We start from the raw sequence: 21,094 nt of genomic DNA, 5'->3' as shown, positions 1-21,094 counted from the left end.
CGGGGGGCGAGCGCGTGAGGAGACCCCCGAGCACGTGAGGGAGCCCGGCAGCGAGGTGAGGGGGGTGGGGGGCCGCCCGCCGACGCGAGCGTGGCCGCAGGTGTGGGCGAGACCAATTGTGTGGGAGACCCCCTGAGAGAAGCTGAAGGGGACCACGGTCAGCGGCCCCGGGTGTGTCCGCAGAGACTCGGAGCCTCCCCCGGGCTCGGAGCTGCGAGCCGACCCGGCCGAGGAGCCTCAAGTGGACCGAGCGCTGCTTTGCCGCCTGCACCACCTGGCTTCCAGGCCAGCGCGCACCGCATGGAGCAAGCTCGGTGCTGCGGTGTCTTTCTCTCCTCCTCTCTTCTCTCTCAGTCTCTCCTCTCGCTCTGATAATCAGAGCTTTTGTGTTCCCGGCTGACTTTTTCAGAAAGAGAGAGAGAGAGAAAAAAAGAAAGGATGCAGGAAAACGAATTTCCTTCAGTATAGTGGCGCCTGGAACACAACCTGCATAGCTCACATGTAGCTGCATTCCCCTATCCAGGTGAGGTATTTTGATGGCCTGTCTAAATACTTTTACTCATGTGTTTATTTATTTAGAGAGATCAGAGCATAAACATGTGGTGCCAAGGATTGTTCCCAGGACCTCAAGGAATGCACTTTACTTTTATTGTATTTTTTTAGACAGACAGACAGACAGACACACACACACACACACGGGCACTGTTCAGCTTTGGCTTATGGTGGTGCTGAGGATTGAATACAGCCATGAAACACACACACACACACACACACCATGAAACACACACACACACACACACACCATGAAACACACACACACACTCATACACACACACACACCATGAAACACACACACACAAACACACACGAGCACTGTTCAGCTTTGGCTTATGGTGGTGCTGAGGATTGAATACAGCCATGAAACACACACACACACACACACACACACACACCATGAAACACACACACACACCATGAAACACACACACACACACAGACACACTCACATGAGCACTGTTCAGCTTTGGCTTATGGTGGTGCTGAGGATTGAATACAGCCATGAAACACACACACACACACACACCATGAAACACACACACACACACACACACACACACACATGAGCACTGTTCAGCTTTGGCTTATGGTGGTGCTGAGGATTGAATACAGCCATGAAAATGTTTTGCATAATCATTATGTTGTCTCCCCAGTCCTGCAAATTCTTTTCTTTTTTTAAAGATTTTATTTATTCATGAGAAATGATAGGAGAGAGAGAAAGAACCAGACATCACTCTGGCACATGTGCTGAGGGGGATTGAATTTGGGACCTCATACTTGAGAGTCCAATTCCTTATCTACTGCACCACCTCCCGGACCACAGAAAATTATTTTCTATTAGGCAGTCTTGTCACAATGTTGTGTAATAGTCAGTATAAATAGGAATTGATATATATATATATATACATTTTTTTTGCTGGGGCTCAGTGCCAGCACTACAAAGCCACTGCTCCCGGAGGCCATTTTTTCCCCCTTTTGTTGCCCTGGTGGTGTTGTGTTATCTTGTGGTAATTATTATTATTGTTGTTACTTATGTCCTTGTTGGACAGGACAGAGAAATCGAGAGAGGTGGGGAGATAGACACATGCAGACCTGCTTCACCGCCTGTGAAGTGACATGCCCTCCCCGCAGGTGGAGCCGGGGCCTTAAACCAGGATCCTTATACTGGTCCTTGCACTTTGCGCCATGTGCGCTTAACCTGCAGCACTACCGCCTGGCCCCCAGGAATTGATATTTAACAGGTTTTTTTTTTTTTTTTTTTTTGAGTATCTCTTGTGTGCATGGAGCTGTGTGTTTGGTGACACAATTAAAAGGATTCAATCCCTGCCCCTTGACAGGGTGGAGGAAGCACAACCAGCAAATCTAGAACTGTGGCTGCACAGTGTTCAGCCATCTGCTGCTTATCACTCAGTGCTGCTGTCTGATTTGAAGATCTGGGAAGAACAGACTTTCAATGCATATGAATGTTCCCTGATATTATTTCTACCTCCCCTATGAGACCATTTAGGTAACTGCCTATCTTTTGCTTCCCAATTTTGGTCTCAGATATCATTCATGTTTTTTTTTTAAATTTACTATTATCTTTATTTATTGGATAGAGACAGATAGAAATCAAGAGGGAGGGGGTGATAGAGAGGGAGAGAGACAGACAGACACCTGTAGCCCTGCTTTACCACTTGTAAAGCTTTCCCCCTGCAGGTGGGGGCCGGGGGCTTGAACCCAGGTCCTTGCGCATTGTGATACATGTGTTCAACCAGGTGTGCCACCACCCGGCCCCATCATTCATGTTTTTATGCTTGTTTTTTTTTTATTAATTTATTGGATTAATGCTTTACATTCAATAGTAAATACAATAGTTTGTACATGCATAACATTTCCCAGTTTTCCACATAACAATACAACCCCCCACTGGGTCCTCTGCCATCATGTTTCAGGACCTGAATCCTCTCCTCACCCACCCCAGTCTTTTACGTTGGTGCTGTCAGTACACCAAGATTTTTCTTTTTCAACTAAACTAACTTTTTCAGCCTGATTTTTCTCTCATCTTCCTCCTTTCCTGTTAGCAGTGAATATATTTTTATCTGTAAAATAAATATCAGTTATGTCACTTACTTCCATGGCACTTTTTGGCACAGGAAATTTTCTAGCCTCTGTCCTCATTGTTTCCTACTGTAATTTCCAGGATGTGGATCCATTTTTTGAAAAGGTGACACAAAGATTCAGGGGACTTGAGACTTACAAAGTAACAGCTGCCAGAAATGCACTATTTAGGGAGTCAGGCGGTTACGCAGTGGGTTAAGCCCACGTGGCGCAAAGCGCAAGGACCAGCGTAAGGATGCCAGTTGGAGCCCCCGGCTCCCCACCTGCAAGAGAGTCACTACACAAGCAGTGAAGCAGGTCTGCAGGTGTCTGTCTTTCTCTCCCCTTCTCTGTCTTTCCCTTCTCTCTCCATTTCTCTCTGTCCTATCTAACAGTGACGACATCAATAACAACAACAATGAAAAGCAACAAGGGCAACAAAAGGGAAAATAAATAAAAAAAAAAAAGAAAAGAAAGAAAGAAATGCACTATTTGAGATGACCAGGCTAGTTCCCTGATATATTTAGGCTGGTTACTTTAGTACATCCTGGTATGGGTGTGATGATGGAGCTTCTTTGTGGTTGTTGCCCCTGCAGGGCATGAATAGAGAAAAATATCTTTCTGCTACTTGCTAATACATGTATATAAATATGACAGAGGTAGAGAGGAGGAAAGATACCTGCAGCACTGCTCCACCACTTGTGAAGTTTCTCCCCTGCAGGTGGGGACTAGAGGCGTGACATTTATTTTATTTTGATAGTTACCTCTTACTCTTTGTTGCAGAGGTTAAATGATCAGGACAGTCAAGTGGAATTAGGCCTTGCTGTGAAGACTTCATTTTCTTCTCAGTTCCTGACCATTTATGAAGAGTCAACTTATGAAAGTGTGATGTTTACTTATTTCCTCACAGGTGAATATCATTGCTGTTACCTTTTAGCTTTCTTGGTTCTTTGTAATTTCTAAATAATTCTATTTATTTTTATACAATGTGAAAAGAATACTAAAGATAATTGCCCATACATAATTAACAATTATGTACTTAATTTATCATATATATAATCATAGAAATTATATATATACTCATTGTAGTTTATCATACATCTATTGTAGAGTAACTGGGCACTTTACAATTAAAGATATTTGCAGGTGGGGAAAGAACTCAATTGGCAGAGCTTCCGACTTTCATGCCTCAGGTTGCAAATTTGATGCCTAGTGCTTCAGGTACCCAGGTGGTGCTCTGGCTTTTCTTTCTGTCTGTCTCATATGAGACTCTCTCATATGTAGTAAATAAAATAAACCATTTTAAAATTTTTTGCAGTATGGTCTGGCGAAATAGCATAATGATTATTCAAAAGACTTTCATGCCTGAGGTTCTAAGGTCCCAGGTTCAATCCTCAGCACTATCATAAGCCAGGGCTGAGCAGTGCTCTGGTTAAAAAATAATAGATATATGGTCTGGTAGGTGCACTGTGGATAAAGCAGTGGAACTCTCAACCATGACGTCTCGAGTTCAATACATAGCAGCACATGTACCAGAGTGATGTCTAGTTCTTCCTCTCTTCTATCTTTCTCATGAATAAATAAATAGAATCTTAAGAAAGACACTTTAAATATATATATTTGCTGTGAGAGTGTTAAAAAGAAATAGGAAACTAGTTGGGACCTGGCAGTAGTGCAGCAGGTTAAGTGCACGTGGCAAGAAGTGCAAAGACTGGTGTAAAGATCCCAGTTTGAGCCCCTGGCTCCCCACCTGCAGGGGGGTTGCTGCACAAGCGGTGAAGCAGGTCTGCAGGTGTCTATCTTTCTCTCCCCCTCTCTGATTTCCCCTCCTCTCTCGATTTCTCTCTATTCTATTCAACAACACCAGTAATAACAATAAAATAACAACAACAATAAACAACAAGGGCAACAAAAGGCAAAAAATAGCCACCAGGAGCACCAGGATTCAAAGTGCAGGCACAGAGCCCCAGAAATAACCCTAGAGGCAGAAAAAAAAAAAGAAATAGGAAACTAGCACCCAGGAGTAGTTACCCAGAAGTAGTAGTACAACAGAGGTTTTGCATGTTCAAAGCCTTGGGTTCATCCCTTGGCTCTGCATAAAAACAAAATAGATAAGAAATGAAAAAAAAAGTGGCAGAGCTACTTTCACTCTGTCTTGCAGTTCTGTTTTCATTACAGTTAAAATTTTATTGTTTTTTGGGAGTCAGGCGGTAGTGCAGTGGGTTATGTGCAGGTGGCGCAAAGCACAACGATTGGCGTTAAGGATCCTGGTTTGAGCCCCACCTGCAGGGGAGTCGCTTCACAAGCGGTGAAGCAGGTCTGCAGGTGTCTGTCTTTCCCCCTGTCTTCCCCTCCTCTCTCCATTTTTCTCTGTTCTATCCAACAACAAACAACATCAGTAACAACAGTAGAAATAACACGGGCAACAAAAGGGAATAAATAAAAAAATATATATATATATAAGATTTTATTGTATTTCTCAGCATCTTTTCTCCTAGTTGCCTTTTTCCTTCAAATTTTTATTTAAATTTTTTTATTATCTTTATTTATTATATAGAGACAGCCAGAAATTGAGAGGGAAGGGTGATAGGATGAGAGACAGAGACACCTGCAACACTGTTTCACCACTTTCAAAGCTTTCCCCCTGCAGCTGGGGACAGGGGCTTGAACCTGGGTCCTTGTGCATAGTAACATATGCACTCAACCAGGTGCACCACTACCCGGCCCCTTTTTTCTTCAATTCTTAAACGTAGCTTATAAAATAGTCTTTACAAATTTATTTATATTTTCGAGAACTCTGCTCAGCTCAGGCTTATGGTGGTGCTAGGGTTTGAACTTGGGACTTTGGTACTTCAGACATGAAAGTTTTTTTTTTTGCCTCCAGGGTTATTGCTGGGCCTTGGTGCCTGCACTATGAATCCACTGCTCCTAGAGGCCACTTTTCCCATTTTGTTGCCCTTGTTGTTGCTGTTATTATTATTGTTGTTGGATAGGACAGAGAGAAATCGAGAGAGGAGGGGAATTACAGGTGTGGGAGAGAAAGACAGACACCTGCAGACCTGCTTCACCACCCATGAAGCGACTCCCCTGCAGGTGGGGAGCTGGGGGCTCAAACCAGGATCCTTACTCTGGTCCTTGTGCTTTGCGCCATGTGTGCTTAACCTGCTGCACTACCGCCCGACACCCCCACGCCCCCAGACATGAAAGTCTTTTTGTACAACCATATTCTATCTCCTTAGCCCCTGAAATGCTTTTTGAATTTGTGTAGATACTATGTTGAGACTAAAGACAAATGAATTCAAAATCACTATTGTAGTCTTACAGTTTTTTTCTCCCTTACTCCTTTATCACCTGTTACCTGAAGAACAATCACCATAACAGAAAATGATGAGAACCACTGTTAGGCTGACGAATCACTCCTTTTAGTTAATTTTTTTATTACTGTTTCTCTGGAGAGCAAGTGGCTCAAAGTGTTAGGCTTTCAGTAGGGTATGCTGTGTGTATTCTCTTCTGGCATTAGTTGTCCTTGATTTTTTTTTCATTCAATACTTAATTTTTTTTTGATTTAGTGATCACGAACTGTGTACCGGTTAAATGTTAGGCCTTGTGCTAAGACTTTGTTAAAATAGGACAGTGAGTTCACAAACTAGCTGAGAGACTGAAGGGAGTAAAGGACTGAGGTGGCTGTGAGATAGAAGTATGTACTAGAAACTTTAGGGGCATGAAGGTCGGGCAGTAGTGGACTGAGGTAAACAAACATAGTAGTACAAAGTAAAAGGATCATGGTTCGAACCACTGGCTCCCCACTTGCAGGGGGGTTGCCTCACAAGCAGTAAAGCAGGTCTGCAGGTGTCTTTCCCCCTCTCTCCTAGCCAATAAAATGGGGGAAAAAATTTGCCTCCAGGAGCAGTGGATTCATAGTATAGGTACCAAGCTCCAGCAATAACCCTAGAGGCAAAAAAAAGAAAGTTGAGGAGGTATAAGTCAGTATTTGAAGTAGAGGGCTCAGCATGAGCAAGATGTTTGATTGTTGGACTCTGGAAATCTTGAAGCTACTAAAACTTGGAAAGTATAAGTAATTCAGTTGGGACTATATGCAGGTGATCTAGTGGTAGTCCTAGCTAAACACATTTGGAATTGATCCTAAGGCAGCACTTGAAGGAGGGTCCCTTCCTGCTCAAATGCCAAGTAGTAGGGCTGGTAATCTCAACAAAACAGTGTTTTTACTGTGGTGGAAAGTGGTCTGCCCTGTCTTGCCTCCATCTCCTGCACAGAGATAAGATTCTATTGCAAACAGTATTGTTTTCCATCCTCTCAGAATTCACATAATTACTTAGATAAGAGTTGTTGGGACATTCCATTTTATTTCGTTTAGATTCTTGCCAAATTCCTATTTTTGTTTTGTTCATTCTGTTGATGGCTGAGAGAGGTGTGTTGAAATCTCCAACCCTAATCATGGTTTTGTCTTATTTCTCCTTTCATATCAATCAAATTTTGCTTGTGTTTTGAAGCTATGTTTTTGGAGGAAATATTTAGAATAGTCTTCTATATAGTCAATAGAATTGACTTAAGGGGCCGGGTGGTGGCACATCTGGTTGAGTGCACATGCTACAATGCACAAGGACCTGGGTTTGAGCCCCTAGTCCCCACCTGCAGGGGGAAAGCTTTGTGAGTAGTGAAGCAGGGCTTCAGGTGTCTCTCTGTCTCTCTGCCTCTTTATCTCCCCCATCCTCTTGATTTCTGACGGTCTCTATCCAATAAATAAAGATAATAATAATAATAATAAAAAGAAAATTGACTTAAAAGATTTAGCACACAAATTACAGTGCACAAAGACCCAGGTTCAATCCCTTGGTTCCCACCTGCAGGGGGAAAGCTTCATGAGTGATGAAGCAGTGCTGCAGATGTCTGTTTCTCTCCCTCTCTATTTCTCCTTCACCCCTCTCAATTTCTCTCTGACTCTATCCAATTGTTGGTATGCTTCTAATTCTACTTCTAAAAACCCCTTCTGTTTCATTTGGTTTAATCCCCCCTGCATTCTATTTACATAACACTGTATTCTATTTACATAACCTCTGTTAACAAGCACCACCCTCCCTCCAGGGCATTGGTGGTTCAGTGGTAGAATTCTTGCCTGCTCTGCCCCCTCTCCTTGTCATACCCTGATTTTCACCAGTCACTTTTCTCTCCACCCTCTCTGCATCGCATCCTGTTCCCACCCTACAGGGCTAGTATATTTATAAGGACAAGATTGTTTCTAGTAGACAGTTTAGCTTAGCTTGGTATAGATTGCGCTGCGTCCTGCATGAATAAAGAGATACTGCGTACAACCCAGCCATGAGTCCCAGGTCGTCTGTTACCTGCCCGTGAAGCCAGCCCGGCGAAAATGACATCCAATAATGAATAAGAATATTTTAAAAAACTATATACTTATTAATGGGGGGGGGTCAGAGAGAAAGGGGACTAGAGCAGCACTCTAGCACATATGATACCAGGGACCAAATACAGTACCTCATGCTTTAAGAGTACAAGGATTTATCCACAGCACCACCTCCAGGGCCTATCAATTGAATGAACTGACTTTATTATCATTATGTAATGTGTCTCTTTACTCTTAACAATGTTTCTTATTTTGATGTCTATTTTGTCTCATGTTAATATAGCTACTTTGTTCTGTGTGTGTGTGTTACCAGAGCATTGTTTGGCTCTGCTTTATGTTGGTGGTAATGACTGAACCTGGGATCTCAGAGCTTAATGCATCAGCCTTTTGCATAACCAGTGCTAGCTTCCTGGTATTTTTTGTTTGTTTGTTTTTGCCACCAGGATTGTGACTGCTCCTGGTGGCCATTTTTTAAAAAAATTATTATCTTTATTTATTGGATAGAGATAGTCAGAAATGGAGAGGGGGGAGAGTGATAGACACCTGCAGTCCTTCTTGACCACTTGTGAAGCTTTCCCCCTGCAGGTGGGGACTGGGGGCTCGAACCAGGGTCCTTGGGCACTGTAACATATGTGCTCAACCAGGTGAGCCACCACCCGGCCCCCCTGGTGGCCATTCCCCCCCCCTTTTTTTTTTTTTTTTTTTTTTTTACCAGAGCACTGCTCATCCCTGGCTTATGGTTCATTCCCTGGGGACTAAACCTGGAAACTTTGGTGCTTCAGACATGGAAGTCTTTTTCTATAACCATTATGCTATCTCCACAGCTGCCCCTACCCTTAAATCTTTCTATTTTATTTGATAGGACAGAGAATTTGAGGAGAAGGAGAAAGGGAGATACCTGCAGACCTGCTTCATCTCTTGTTAAGTGTCCTCCTTGTAGGTGGGGAAGCAGGGGCTTGAACCAGGGTCCATGCACATAGTAATGTGTGCACTCAACTGGGTGTGCCATTGCTTGGACCTGTGTCCCTATTTATTATTATTTTTAAAGACCCTCTTGCTTTCAAGTCCAATGTTCTAGCCTCTACACCTGCTCCTCGACCACAATGGCTGTTTATTTAATTTACCAGAGCAGGACTCACCTGGCTTATAGTGGTGCTGTTTATTGAGCCTGGGACATATGAAAGTCATTTGCATAACTATTATGCCATCTTCCCAGCCCAATAAACCTTTTTTTCCTTTTTTAAAAGATCTTGTTTATTAATGAGAAAGATAGGAGGAGAGGGAAAGAACCAGATATCACCCTGGTACATGTGCTGCTGGGGCTTGAACTCAGGACCTCATGCTTGAGAGTTCAGTGCTTTATCCATTGAGCCATCTCCCAGACCACCCAATAAACCTTTTTAAAAAAGGCAATTTGACCTGAAAAAAAGAAAAAAAAAGGCAATTTGTTCCCAGTTTGAGCCCCGGGCTCCCCACCTACAGGGGGTTTGCTTCAAAAGCAGTGAAGAAGGTCTGCAGGTTTCTGTTTTTCTCCCCCTCTGTCTTCTCATCCTCTCTTGATTTCTCTTTGTCTTACTCAACAATAACAATAAACAAGGACAACAAGGGAGTCTGGTGGTAGAGCAGCACCATAAGCGCACATGGCACAACAAGGACAACAAAAGGGAAAAAATAGCCTCTAGGAACAGTGGATTCTTAGTGCAGGCACTGAGCCTCAAGAATAGCCCTGGAGGCAAAAAAAAAAAAGTAATTTGTGGGCCTAGGTGGTGGCACACCTGATTGAGTGCACCTGTTAAAATACACAAGGACCTAAGTTTGAGCCCCAGCAGGTGGAAAACTTTGCAGGTGGTAAGGCAGTGCTGCAGGTAACTCTCTGTCAGTCTCCCTTTTTCTCCCTCTTACCTCTTGATTTCTGGCTGACTCTAATAAATAAATAACAATAAGTTAAAAAAAAAGAGACTTTCATACCTGAGGCTTCAAAGTCCCAGGTTCAGTCCCCAGCACTATGATAATCCAGAGCTGAGCAGTGCTCTGGTCAAAAAAAAAAGAAAAAAATTAATGTGCCTTAAAAAAAAAACTTAACAGTATAACTCCCAGTCCTTCCTTTCTATTTCTGTGCTATTTTAACTTTATATCTGCTATGAATCCACATTGTTACTACCTTTGCTTTACATTGTATAACAATTAAAAATAGTAAAAAGTGTTTTTATTTTTATTTATTTATTAAATATTTATTTATACCACTTGACTCCCTATTTTTATTTACTTGTTTTTTCCTATTTTTATTTTTTAAATTTTTTATATTTATTTATTTTCCCTTTTGTTGCCCTTGTTTTTAATATTTATTTACTTATTTATTCCCGTTTGTTGCCCTTGTTGTTTTATTGTAGTTATTATTATTGTTGTCATTGTTGGATAGGACAGAGAGAAATGGAGAGAGGAGGGGAAGACAGAGAGGGGGAGAGAAAGATAGACACCTGCTTCACCGCCTGTGAAGCGACTCCCCTGCAGGTGGGGAGCCAGGGCTTGAACCGGGATCCTTACGCTAGTCCTTGCACTTTGCACTTAACCCGCTGTGCTACAGCCTGACTCCCAGCCCTTGTTTTTTATTGTTGTTATAGTTACTGTTATTGATGTCATCATTGTTGGATAGGACAGAGAGAAATGGAGAGAGGAGGGGTAGACAGAGAGGGGGAGAGAAAGATACCTACAGACCTGCTTCACCACCTGTGAAGCGACTCCCTGTGGTTGGGGAGCGGGGACTCGAACCCGGATCCTTATGGTGGTCCTTGCGCTTTGCGCCATATGCGCTTAACCTGCTGCGCTAAACCTGCTGCGCTACTGCCTGACTCCCCTGTTTTTATTTTTATTTATTTTTTTTATTTATTTAATTAAGAGTGTAGGGGATATAGAGAGGGAGAAAGAGAGATACCTGCAGACCTTCCTCATCGCTTGTGAAGCTTTCCCCCTGCAGGTGGGGACTGGGGTCTTGAACCTGGGTCCTTGAGCACTGTAACATGTGCGCTCAACCAGGTGCACCACCACTGCCCCCCTATATTTATTTATTTATTTATTTATTTATTTATTTATTTATTTTTTCCCTCTTCCAGGGTTATTGCTGGGCTCGGTGCCTGCACCATGAATCCACCACTCCTGGAGGCCATTTTTTTTCCCCCTTTTGTTGCCCTTGTTGTAGCTTCGTTGTGGTTATTATTATTGCCCTTGTTGACGCAATTCGTTGTTGAATAGGACAGAGAGAAATGGAGAGAGGAGGGGAAGACAGAGAAGGGGAGAGAAAGATAGACACCTGCAGACCTGCTTCACCACCTGTGAAGCGACTCCCCTGCAGGTGGGGAGCCGGGGGCTCGAACCGGGATCCTTACGCTGGTCCCTGCGCTTTGCGCCACATGCGCTTAACCCACTGCGCCACTGCCCGACCCCCCTATTTTTATTTTTTATTTATTTATTTTAATTACTGTACACAGTAATTTTAAAAAAATTTTATTTATTCCCTTTTGTTGTCTGTATTATTGTTGTTGTTATTGATGTCGTCATTGTGGGATAGGACAGAGAGCAATGGAGAGAGGGGGAAAGACAGACACCTGCAGACCTGTTTCACCGCCTGTGAAGCAATTCCCCTGCAGGTGGGGAGCTGGGGGCTCGCACTGGGATCCTTCTGCAGTCCTTGCACTTTGTGCCACGTGTGCTTAACCCACTGCGCTACCGCCCAACTCCCTTATTTTTATTTTTTATCTTTTTATTATTTATTCCCTTTTGTTGCCCTTGTTGTTTTATTGTTGTAGTTATGATTGATGTCGTTGTTGTTGGATAGGACAGAGAGAAATAGAGAGAGGAGGGGAAGACAGAAAGGGGGAGAGAAAGATAGACATCTGCAGATCTGCTTCACTGCTTGTGAAGCGACTGCCCTGCAGGTGGGGAGCTGGGGCTTGAACTGGCATCCTTATGCTGGTCCTTGTGTTTTGCGCCACCTGCGCTTAACCTGCTGCACTACCGCCCAACTCCCTATTTTTATTTTTTTAACCTCAGACCATTGTATTACAATTCTTGGAAGGCCTGTTTTATTATTATTATTATTATTATTATTATTATTATTATTATTGTTATTTAACTTTTCCCATTTTGATTTATGTTTTTCATCTCTGGTGAAATTGCATATCTGTTAATACATGCTGTCCCAATTTTTACATCATTACATTTAATATTTCAGCCCTAGTTATTTTAGACTCCCTCCCATATAGTGCTATCATCTCTAAGTCTTGTCCTATTAATTATTTTTTTAAATTAATTTTATTTATTTTTTCCCTTTTGTTGCCCTTGTTTTATTATTGTAAGTTATTGTTGTTGTTGGATAGGACAGAGAGAAATGGAGAGAGGGAGGGGAAGACAGAGAGGAGGAGAGAAAGATAGACACCTGCAGACCTGCTTCACTGCCTGTGAAGCGACTCCCCTGCAGGTGGGGAGCCGGGGTTTGAACTGAGATCCTTATGCTGGTCTTTGTGCTTTGCGCCACCTGCGCTTAGCCCGTTGCACTACAGCCTGACTCCCCTATTAATTATTTTTGACTATTTATACTAAGTTGTTTTGTTAGGTTTGTTTTGGTGTGTGGTGAATTTTTTTTTCCCCCTGAAAGTCCAGGCTAATTTTTTCAAATAGATATATAGAGAGAAAAAGAAAAAAAAAAAAATCACAGCACCACAGCTTCTTTCAGTGTTCTGGGGAACAAACTTGAATTTGGGTCATGCATCTGGCAAAACAGGTACACTATACAGGTGAGTTTTTCTTTTTCTTTCTTTCTTTTTTCTTTTCTTTTTTTTTTAATCAGAGCACTGTTCAGCTCTGGCTTATGGTGGTGCAGGGGATTGAACCTGGGACTTGATGGAGCCTCAGGCATGAGAGTCTGTTTGCATAGCCATTATCCTATCTACCCCTGCCCACAGGTGAGTTTTTCTATTGTAAGGGTTTTTTTTGTTGTTTGTTTGTTTTTTAATTCACTGCTCCAAGGTTGACTTTCATTCTTGTTATTTCAGATGAGGAGATAAGGAGGTGTGAGGGTGTTGGGTTAGAGATAGCATAACATCACTTCACCATCCCTGGACCTTCTCCATAGTACTCCCATGTGGTACTGGGACATTTTTTTAAGCATTATTTTTTTAAAAATTATCTTTATTTATTTATTGGATAGAGACAGTCAGAAGTTTAGAGGGTAGGGGGAGACAGAGAGATACCTACAGCTCTGCTTCAACACCTGTGAAGTTTTCCCCCCTGCAGGTGGGCCTGGGGTCTTGAACCCGGGTCCTTGTACACTGTAACATAGGTGCTCAACCTGGTGTGCTACCACCCAGCTCCTGGTACTGGGACTTTAACCTGGATGCTGCATGGTATCTTGTACACCATCTCAGTTGAGTTAACTTTCAGTCCCATTTTGTAAGTTGTTATTGATGGTTAGCTGTAGTCTATAGAATAGTAGTAGATTGAGATACAATGTATTTTTTTCTAGGGTTTACTGCTCCAGGCTGACTTTTTCATATAGAATAAGAGAGAGAGAAAGAGAGAGAGAGAGAGATGGAGGAGAGAGAGATGGAGGAGGAGATAGATGGAGGGGGTACATAATGGTTATGCAGAAAGACTCTCATCCTGACACTCACGTCCCGGGTTCAGTCCCCCTGCACTACCATAAACCAGGGCTAATCAGTGTTTATGTTTAATCAGTGTTCTGGTTAAAAATAAAGAGAGAGAGAAAGACATGGACACATGTTGTAGCACTAAAGTTTCCTCCAAGGCAGTGGAGGCTGTGTTCTAACATTATAAGATAGGTGATCCTACCACACTACTATCTCCCCCACACCCTCACCCCCACAAGAGTATTGCTTGACTGTTTTATGGTGGTACTGAGGATTGAGCTGCGTTTTTTTTTTTTTTTTCCTTTCACCAGAACACTGCTCAGCTCTGGCTTATGGTGGTGCAGGGGATTGAATATGGGACTTGAGTGTCAGGGATGAGAGTCTTCCTGCATAACCATTATATTAGCTACCCCATCCGTATCTATATTTCTATCTAGCCTCTCTAGTATTTCCTTTATTATTATTATTATTTAATTATTTATTTAAGAAAGGAGATATTAACAAAACCGTAGTATAGGAAGGGTACAACACCACATAATTCCCACCACACGATCTCCATATCCCATCTCCTCCCCTGATAGCTTTCCCATTCTCTATCCCTCTGGGAGTATGGACCCAGGGTCGTTGTGGGTTGCAGAAGGTGGAAGGTCTGGCTTCTGTAATTGCTTCCCCGCTGAACATGGGCGTTGACTGGCCGATCCATACTCCCAGCCTGTCTCTCTTTTTTCCCTAGTAAGGTGGGTCTGGGGAAGCGGAGCTCCAGGACACATAGGTGGGGTCGTCAGTCCAGAGAAGTCTGGTCGGCATCGTGCTGGCCTCTGGAACCTGGTGGCCGAGTAATGAAGCTGAAGGGTTGTCATTCCACACAGTCTGAAGTGAAGCATGCTGGGGTGGCACTCGTTGCATTGATTAGGTTGTGATTGGTGGATGCAGTATTATTTGATATGCATTGAGAGAAGCATGCAGGAAAGTGGGCCCCACCCTAAGGTTCCCGGAATATAGGCTCTATAATAGAAATGTGAGGCTCCTGCTGTCTTAGGGTTCAAGAAGACAATGGATAGTTACTGTTATCATCACATTATTTGGTGATTGGGTTAACTAATTTTGGTATTTGGTAATTGGGTTGAAAAGTCCCTTTGTTAGGGTTTGCTGTATAATACCCAGCATCTTGTATATAGCTGTGTCACCGGTTGCTTCTGTTCTACCTGGTCTAGGCTTTTGAGAGAGTCCACATATCAAAGACTCAGCCTATGTATTAAAAAGACTCAGTCTGTTTTAAAAAGTTTGAGACATACAATCAATTTTTCCCCTCTCATATTAATTAGTGATTTATATGACTACACTTTAAAAAAATTATTATTTCCTTTTTGTTGCCCTTGTTTCCATTGTTGTTGTAGTTACTGTTGTTGATGTCATTGTTGTTGGATAGGACAGAGAGAAATGGAGAGAGGAGGGGAAGACATAGAGGGGGAGGAAAGATAGACACCTGCAGACCTGCTTCACCACCTGTGAAGCAACTCCCCTGCAGGTGGGAAGCTGGGGGCTTGAACTGGGATCTTTACGCTGATCCTTGCGCTTTGCGCCATGTGTGCTTAACCCACTGCACTGTCACCCGACTCCCATGACTACACTTTAATAGGAGTGTACATAAACACCATTCCTACCACCAAAAGACTGTGTCCTGTTCCACCCACCCACCCCCGCCCCCCTGCCGCCCCAGGAAGCAGGATGTCCACCCTCCCCCTCACCACAGGGTTTTTACTTTGGTGCCCTACTCTCGATTTAGTCAGATCCTGTTTTTAGTTTCCCTTTCTGTTCTTCTTTCTCAACTTCTGTTGATGAGTGGGATCATCCCATACTCATCTTTATCTTTCTGACTTAGCTCACTTAACATAATTCCTTCTAGCTCCATCCAAGATGGGTCTAGTATTTCTTATGAGTATTCACTAAGGTCTGTGGAACAAAATTGAGTGTCTATCGCTTTTGCTAATCCATATTTAAGCAGGGAAGATGATCTCAGTGGCACCACACATTTTCAAGGTCCTGGGTTTGTTCTGGGCATCACCTTAAAAAAATAAACAAACCTTGATCCCAAGTTCAGTCCCCAGCAGCACATGTACCAGAGTGATGTCTAGTTCTTTCTCTCTTCTTGTCTTTTTCATTAATAAATAAAATCTTTAAAAAAAAATCAATAAACACACCTGATGATCTAATAAGTGAGCAATCTGTTTTTCTGAATTCTGTGTGCTATTCTAACAAATTACTTAAACCCAAGGAGTGGATATTATTAAGACCTTTCAGTTTTTTAGTCAGTCAGAAGTCCAGGTAACAACCTAGACTTGTGTGGAAGTCTGAATTGGGAGTGGGGCACTCTGTCAGTACTGAGCCCTTTAACCTAACCTGTGGAATCTGATGTTTTCTCCAGGTGAGTAGTGCTAGAACTGAGTTAAATTTTCGGACTTGCATCTGGTGTCACAGAATTGTTTGATGTGTAGACACCCATACATCTGATGTCAGAAGTCTAAAAAGAATGCTTGCTGGAGGGGACTGGAGTGGTCACTGGAACCAGGTTTTTCTGCTTTCCTCTGTTCAGTCCCACCTAATTCTAATGTGAGGCTCCTCAGCTATTTCCTGTTTTTTTTTTTTTTTTCATGGATGCCTGGACTCACCTGACAGGCAGGTGAAAACAAGCATTTTCCCATGTGCCTCCAGGGAAGCCTGCATAATTTGGTGCCAGGGGTGAAAGGAAAAGTATTGCTGCCTTAATGCCAGTTGTCTTCTAAGCAGAGTAGACTGGCTCCACTCAGCTGGGAGTCGGGGAAGACTGTCTAGTGCCCAAAAGGACTTTTCACTTGAATTCAGGTCCAGATTCTGGAAACAGACCAAGACAGATAAGGCAAGAATTTTGGGTGGGGTTTGTGGAGGCTGGCTTTTTTCCTGCAACTGCTTACTCTTGCTTGACTGTGGTTGGTTCCCTTGCTCGCTCAGAGTTCCATGAAACAAGGTTTTGGCATGCCCATCTTTATTGACTGGATGAGGGATTTAGGGAACATGATGTATAAATTGTACCAACCCCTTTTAAATTTATTTTTACCGGAGCATTGCTCAAGCCTGGCGTATGGATGATGACTATGACTACTAGGGATTAAATCTGAGATATGAAAGTTTTTTAAAAAAATATTTTACTTATTTTCCGTTTTTATTGCCCTTGTTGTTTTTATCATTGTTGTGGTTATTATTATTGTTGTTATTGCTGTTTTTGCCGAATAGGACAGATAGAAATGGAGAGAAGCTGGGAAGACAGAGGGGGAGAGAGAGACACCCGAGGTCCTGCTTCACCACTTGTGAAGTGACGCTCCCTACTGGTGGGGAGCGCGGGGGGGGGGGGGGCGGTGGCGCTCAAACCGGGATCCTTATGCCAGTCCTTGCGCTTTGTGCCACCTGCACTTAACCCGCTGTGCTACCACCCGACTCCCTTTTTTTTTTTAATTTTCTGTTATTGGATAGGATAGAAATTGAGAGAGGAGGTAAAGATAGTGAGAGATCTGCAGATCTGCTTCACTCCTGAAGCATCCCTCCTGCAGATGGGGAGTGGGGGCTCAAACCTGGGTCCTTGTGCTTGGTAATATTTAACTGTTTAACTGTGTGTGCCTCAGACATGAAAGTCTTAGGAATAACCATGGTTCTATGTACCCAGCCCTGGGTATCTATTTTCATGAGGGTTCTTTCCTTGGACAAGTCTATGCAAAAGAGACAAATCCTTATCTGAACATCTTCCTAGCCATTCCCATTACCATGTTCTTCGTCAGTCAGAGAGTAGCTCCAGACCTGTGTAAATGGATTCTGCTTATGTTCCTATTTATGTTAGCCTGAAGGTGAGTGAGCAAGATTAACTTGGGTATGGGCAGTGTAGTATGAAGTCTGTGAGACTGGTTAAAGCTATAAACTTGGTGCTGGGACTTGTCTTTTTTTTAGTTTTATTTTTTAAATATTTATTTATTTTCCCTTTTGTTGCCCTTGTTGTTTTTTATTGTTGTCGTAGTTATTGTTGTTATTGATGTCATCATTGTTGGATAGGACAGAGAGAAATAGAGGGAGGGGAAGACAGACACCTGCAGACATGCTGCTTCACCGCCTTGAAGCGACTCCCCTGCAGGTCGGGAGCCGGGGGCTCGGGTATCCTTCAGCGGTCCTTGCGTTTTGCTCTACATGCGCTTAACCCACTGTGCTACCACCTGACTCCCCTCTCTCTTTATTTAAAAAAATTATTTATTAAGCATTTTTAATATTTATTTATTCCCTTTTATTGCCCTCATTTTATTATAGTAGTTATGATTGATGTCATTGTTGTTGGATAGGACAGAGAGAAATGGAGAGAGGAGGGGAAGACAGAGATGGGGAGAGAAAGATAGACACCTGCGGACCTGCTTCACTGCCTGTAAAGAGACTTCCCTGCAGGTGGGGAGCCGGGGGCTTGAACCGGGATCTTTATGCTGGTCCTTGCAGCTTTGCGCCACCTGCACTTAACCCGCTGTGCTACCACCTGACTCCTATATATTTTTTTATTTATTAATGAGAAGAATAGGAGAAGAGAAAGAACCAGACATTAGTCTGGTACATGTGCTGCTGGGGATTGAACTCAGGACCTCATGCTTGAGAATTCAATGCTTTATCCACTGCACCACCTCATGGACCACCTGGGACTCTTCTCTGTAGGGCAGGGTTGCCAAGTTTTTAAGCTGGTAAGAATAGAGCAAGAACTAGCTTTTGGGAGTTTTTTTATTTTTTAACCTCCAGGGTTATCGATGTGGCTCAATGTCTGCACTGTGAATCCACTGCTCCTGCTGTCCATTTTTTCCATTTTAGTGGATAGGACAAAGTTGAGAGGGAGTCAGGTGATAGCGCAGCGGATTAAGCGCACATGGCGCAAAACGCACGGACCGGTGTAAGGATCCTGGTTTGAGCTCCAGCTCCCCACCTGCAGGGGAGTCGCTTCACAGGCGGTGAAGCAGGTCTGCAGGTGTCTGTCTTTCTCTTTCCTTCTCTTGTCTTCCCCTCCTCTCTCCATTTATCTCTGTCCTATCCAACAATGAAGACATCAATAACTACAACAACAATAAAAAAACAAGGGCAATAAAAGAGAAATAAATAAATTTAAAAAAATTTTTTAAAAGTTGGGAGATAAGGGAGAGAGAGAGGGGTAGACAACTGATAGTCTGCTTTGCTGCTTGTAAGGCTTCCCCCTGCTGGTGGGGAGCGGGGGGCTTATATTTATACTTACATATTATACTTATTTTACTTATATTTTTTGCAGGCCACAGTAAACACAGGTGTGAAGGAACTGTTTGCCATGGAAGCCAGGGAGGTGGGGAACCCCACTCCCACCTATCATCTCATTCCTGGGGCCAGCCCCCCCAGAGAGGAAGCTGACAGTGTACCATCTAAGGCAACCGCAGAAACTATGCAACTGAAAAAGGAGATCTCTCTGCTGAATGGAATCAGCCTGGTGGTGGGCAACATGATTGGCTCAGGAATCTTTGTTTCACCCAAGGGTGTGCTGATATCCACTACCTCCTACGGGTTGTCACTGGTTGTTTGGGCCATTGGCGGGCTTTTCTCTGTTGTGGGTGCCCTTTGCTATGCAGAGCTGGGGACCACCATCACCAAGTCTGGGGCCAGCTATGCTTATATTCTAGAGGCCTTTGGGGGCTTCATTGCCTTCATACGCCTGTGGGCCTCTCTGCTAATTGTGGAACCCACCAGCCAGGCCATCATTGCCATCACCTTTGCCAACTACATCATCCAGCCCTCCTTCCCATCCTGCAATCCTCCGTACCTAGCCTGCAGACTCCTCGCCGCTGCTTGCATATGTAAGTCTGGGGACTTGGCAAGGGAGAATATGTGGGAATGGGGGTTATGTTCATAATGACAGTGGTATCTTATATTTGAATAGCATATTTCACTTTTTTGGAAGGGGAGTGTGGAGTGGGCTGAGTGGAGGCATTTTACTTTTGAGGAGGTAATCTCACCAAAATCACTTAATCCTGAGAGATAAGTAAGGATAAAAGATGGGGGTGGGAGAAACTTGAATCTGTTTGTGGTTTTTGGGGCTTCTCAGTCCTGTGACTGTTGGCTGTTCCTATTTTTGTGTTCCCAGCCTGTGTGACAGGTTGGTGCATGTCTTGTGAGATTTTTTTTTTTTTCTAAGCAGGGTTATAACTTGAGCTCCACACCTGCATCATTTCACCATTCCTGGTGGACTTTTTATTTATTTATATTTATTTATTAATGAGAGAGAGAAGGGTAAAGAACCAGAGCATCACTCTGGTGTATGTGGTACAGGAATTGGACTCAGGACCTCATGCTTGCAATTCCAGAGCTTTACTCAGTGCACCATCCCAGGCTGCTTTTATTTTGTTCCTTAGAGAGTGAGAGACAGTGACAGATAAGAGACATCATAGCACTGCTTCACAGGTCTTCCTGGGACTGGAACCTTGGTCCTTGCACATGGTAAAGTGTGTGTTGTATTGGGTGACCTATCTCCTGGTTCCCAAAATAATTTCATTGATGTCAACATCATTAATTGTAATTTAACTCAAGGGGTGAGAAAAAGCCATCAATTCTGTGGTCTGGGAGGCGGTGCAGTGGATAAAGCATTGGATTCTCAACCATGAGGTCCTGAGTGTGATTCCCAGCAGCACATGTACCAGAGTGATGTCTGGTTCTTTCTCTCCTCCTATCTTTCTTATGAATAAATAAGTTATTAAAAAAAAGCCATCAATTCTGAGAAATTTATTCTGCTTCTTAAAAAAAATTTACTTCCCAGCTTTTTAACTTAAACAAGTTTAAAGACATTAAGTGGGGAGTTGGGCAGTAGCGCAGTGGGTTAAGCACACGTGGCGCAAAGTGCAAGGACCGGCATAAGGATCCCGGTTCGATCCCCTGCACACTTGCAGGGGAGTCGCTTCACAGGTGGTGAAGCAGGTCTGCAGTTGTCTCTCTCTCTCTCTCTCTCCCTCTCTGTCTTCCCCCTCTCCATTTCTCTCTGTCCTGTCTAACAACTACAACATCAATAATAACTACAACAACAATAAAAAAACAAGGGCAACAAAAGGGAAAATAAATATAATAATAATAATAATAATAATAAAACATAAGTGAGTAAATCGCCTTGATGCATCCTAGATTATGGGCTTCCCAAGACATTGTCCCTTTGGCCCACAGTACCTGTTTTTTTTTTTTTTTTTGCCTCCAGGGTTATCACTGGGGCTTGATGCCTGCACTACGAATCCACTGCTCCTGGAGGCTATTTTTTTCCCTTTTGTTGCCCTTGTTGTTTATCATTGTTATTATTATTGTTGTTACTGCTGTCACTGTTGTTGGATAGGATAGAGAAATCGAGAAAGGAGGGGGAGACAGGGAGAGAAAGATAGAC

At 43.2% G+C, this 21,094-nt stretch overlaps 1 protein-coding gene across 2 annotated transcripts in view; it reads left to right on the top strand.

Moving 5' to 3' along the window:
• SLC7A6 (solute carrier family 7 member 6) overlaps positions 1-21,094 on the top strand; it is a 54,567-nt gene that overhangs the window by 195 nt on the left and 33,278 nt on the right. Inside the window, exons 1-2 of one of the 2 annotated variants that reach the window (XM_060185235.1) lie at positions 3,419-3,547; positions 18,974-19,529. In XM_060185235.1, coding sequence (XP_060041218.1) covers positions 19,010-19,529 — 520 coding nt within the window. In that variant the 5' untranslated portion in view covers positions 3,419-3,547; positions 18,974-19,009. Of the gene's footprint in view, positions 1-3,418; positions 3,548-18,973; positions 19,530-21,094 lie in introns of those variants that run through there. The other variant, XM_060185236.1, reaches the window with a different exon arrangement.

Source organism: Erinaceus europaeus, chromosome 2 (genome assembly GCF_950295315.1).
Source record: "Erinaceus europaeus chromosome 2, mEriEur2.1, whole genome shotgun sequence".
Taxonomy (NCBI): Eukaryota; Metazoa; Chordata; class Mammalia; order Eulipotyphla; family Erinaceidae; genus Erinaceus; species Erinaceus europaeus.
This window is presented reverse-complemented; position numbering and strand designations above follow the sequence as displayed.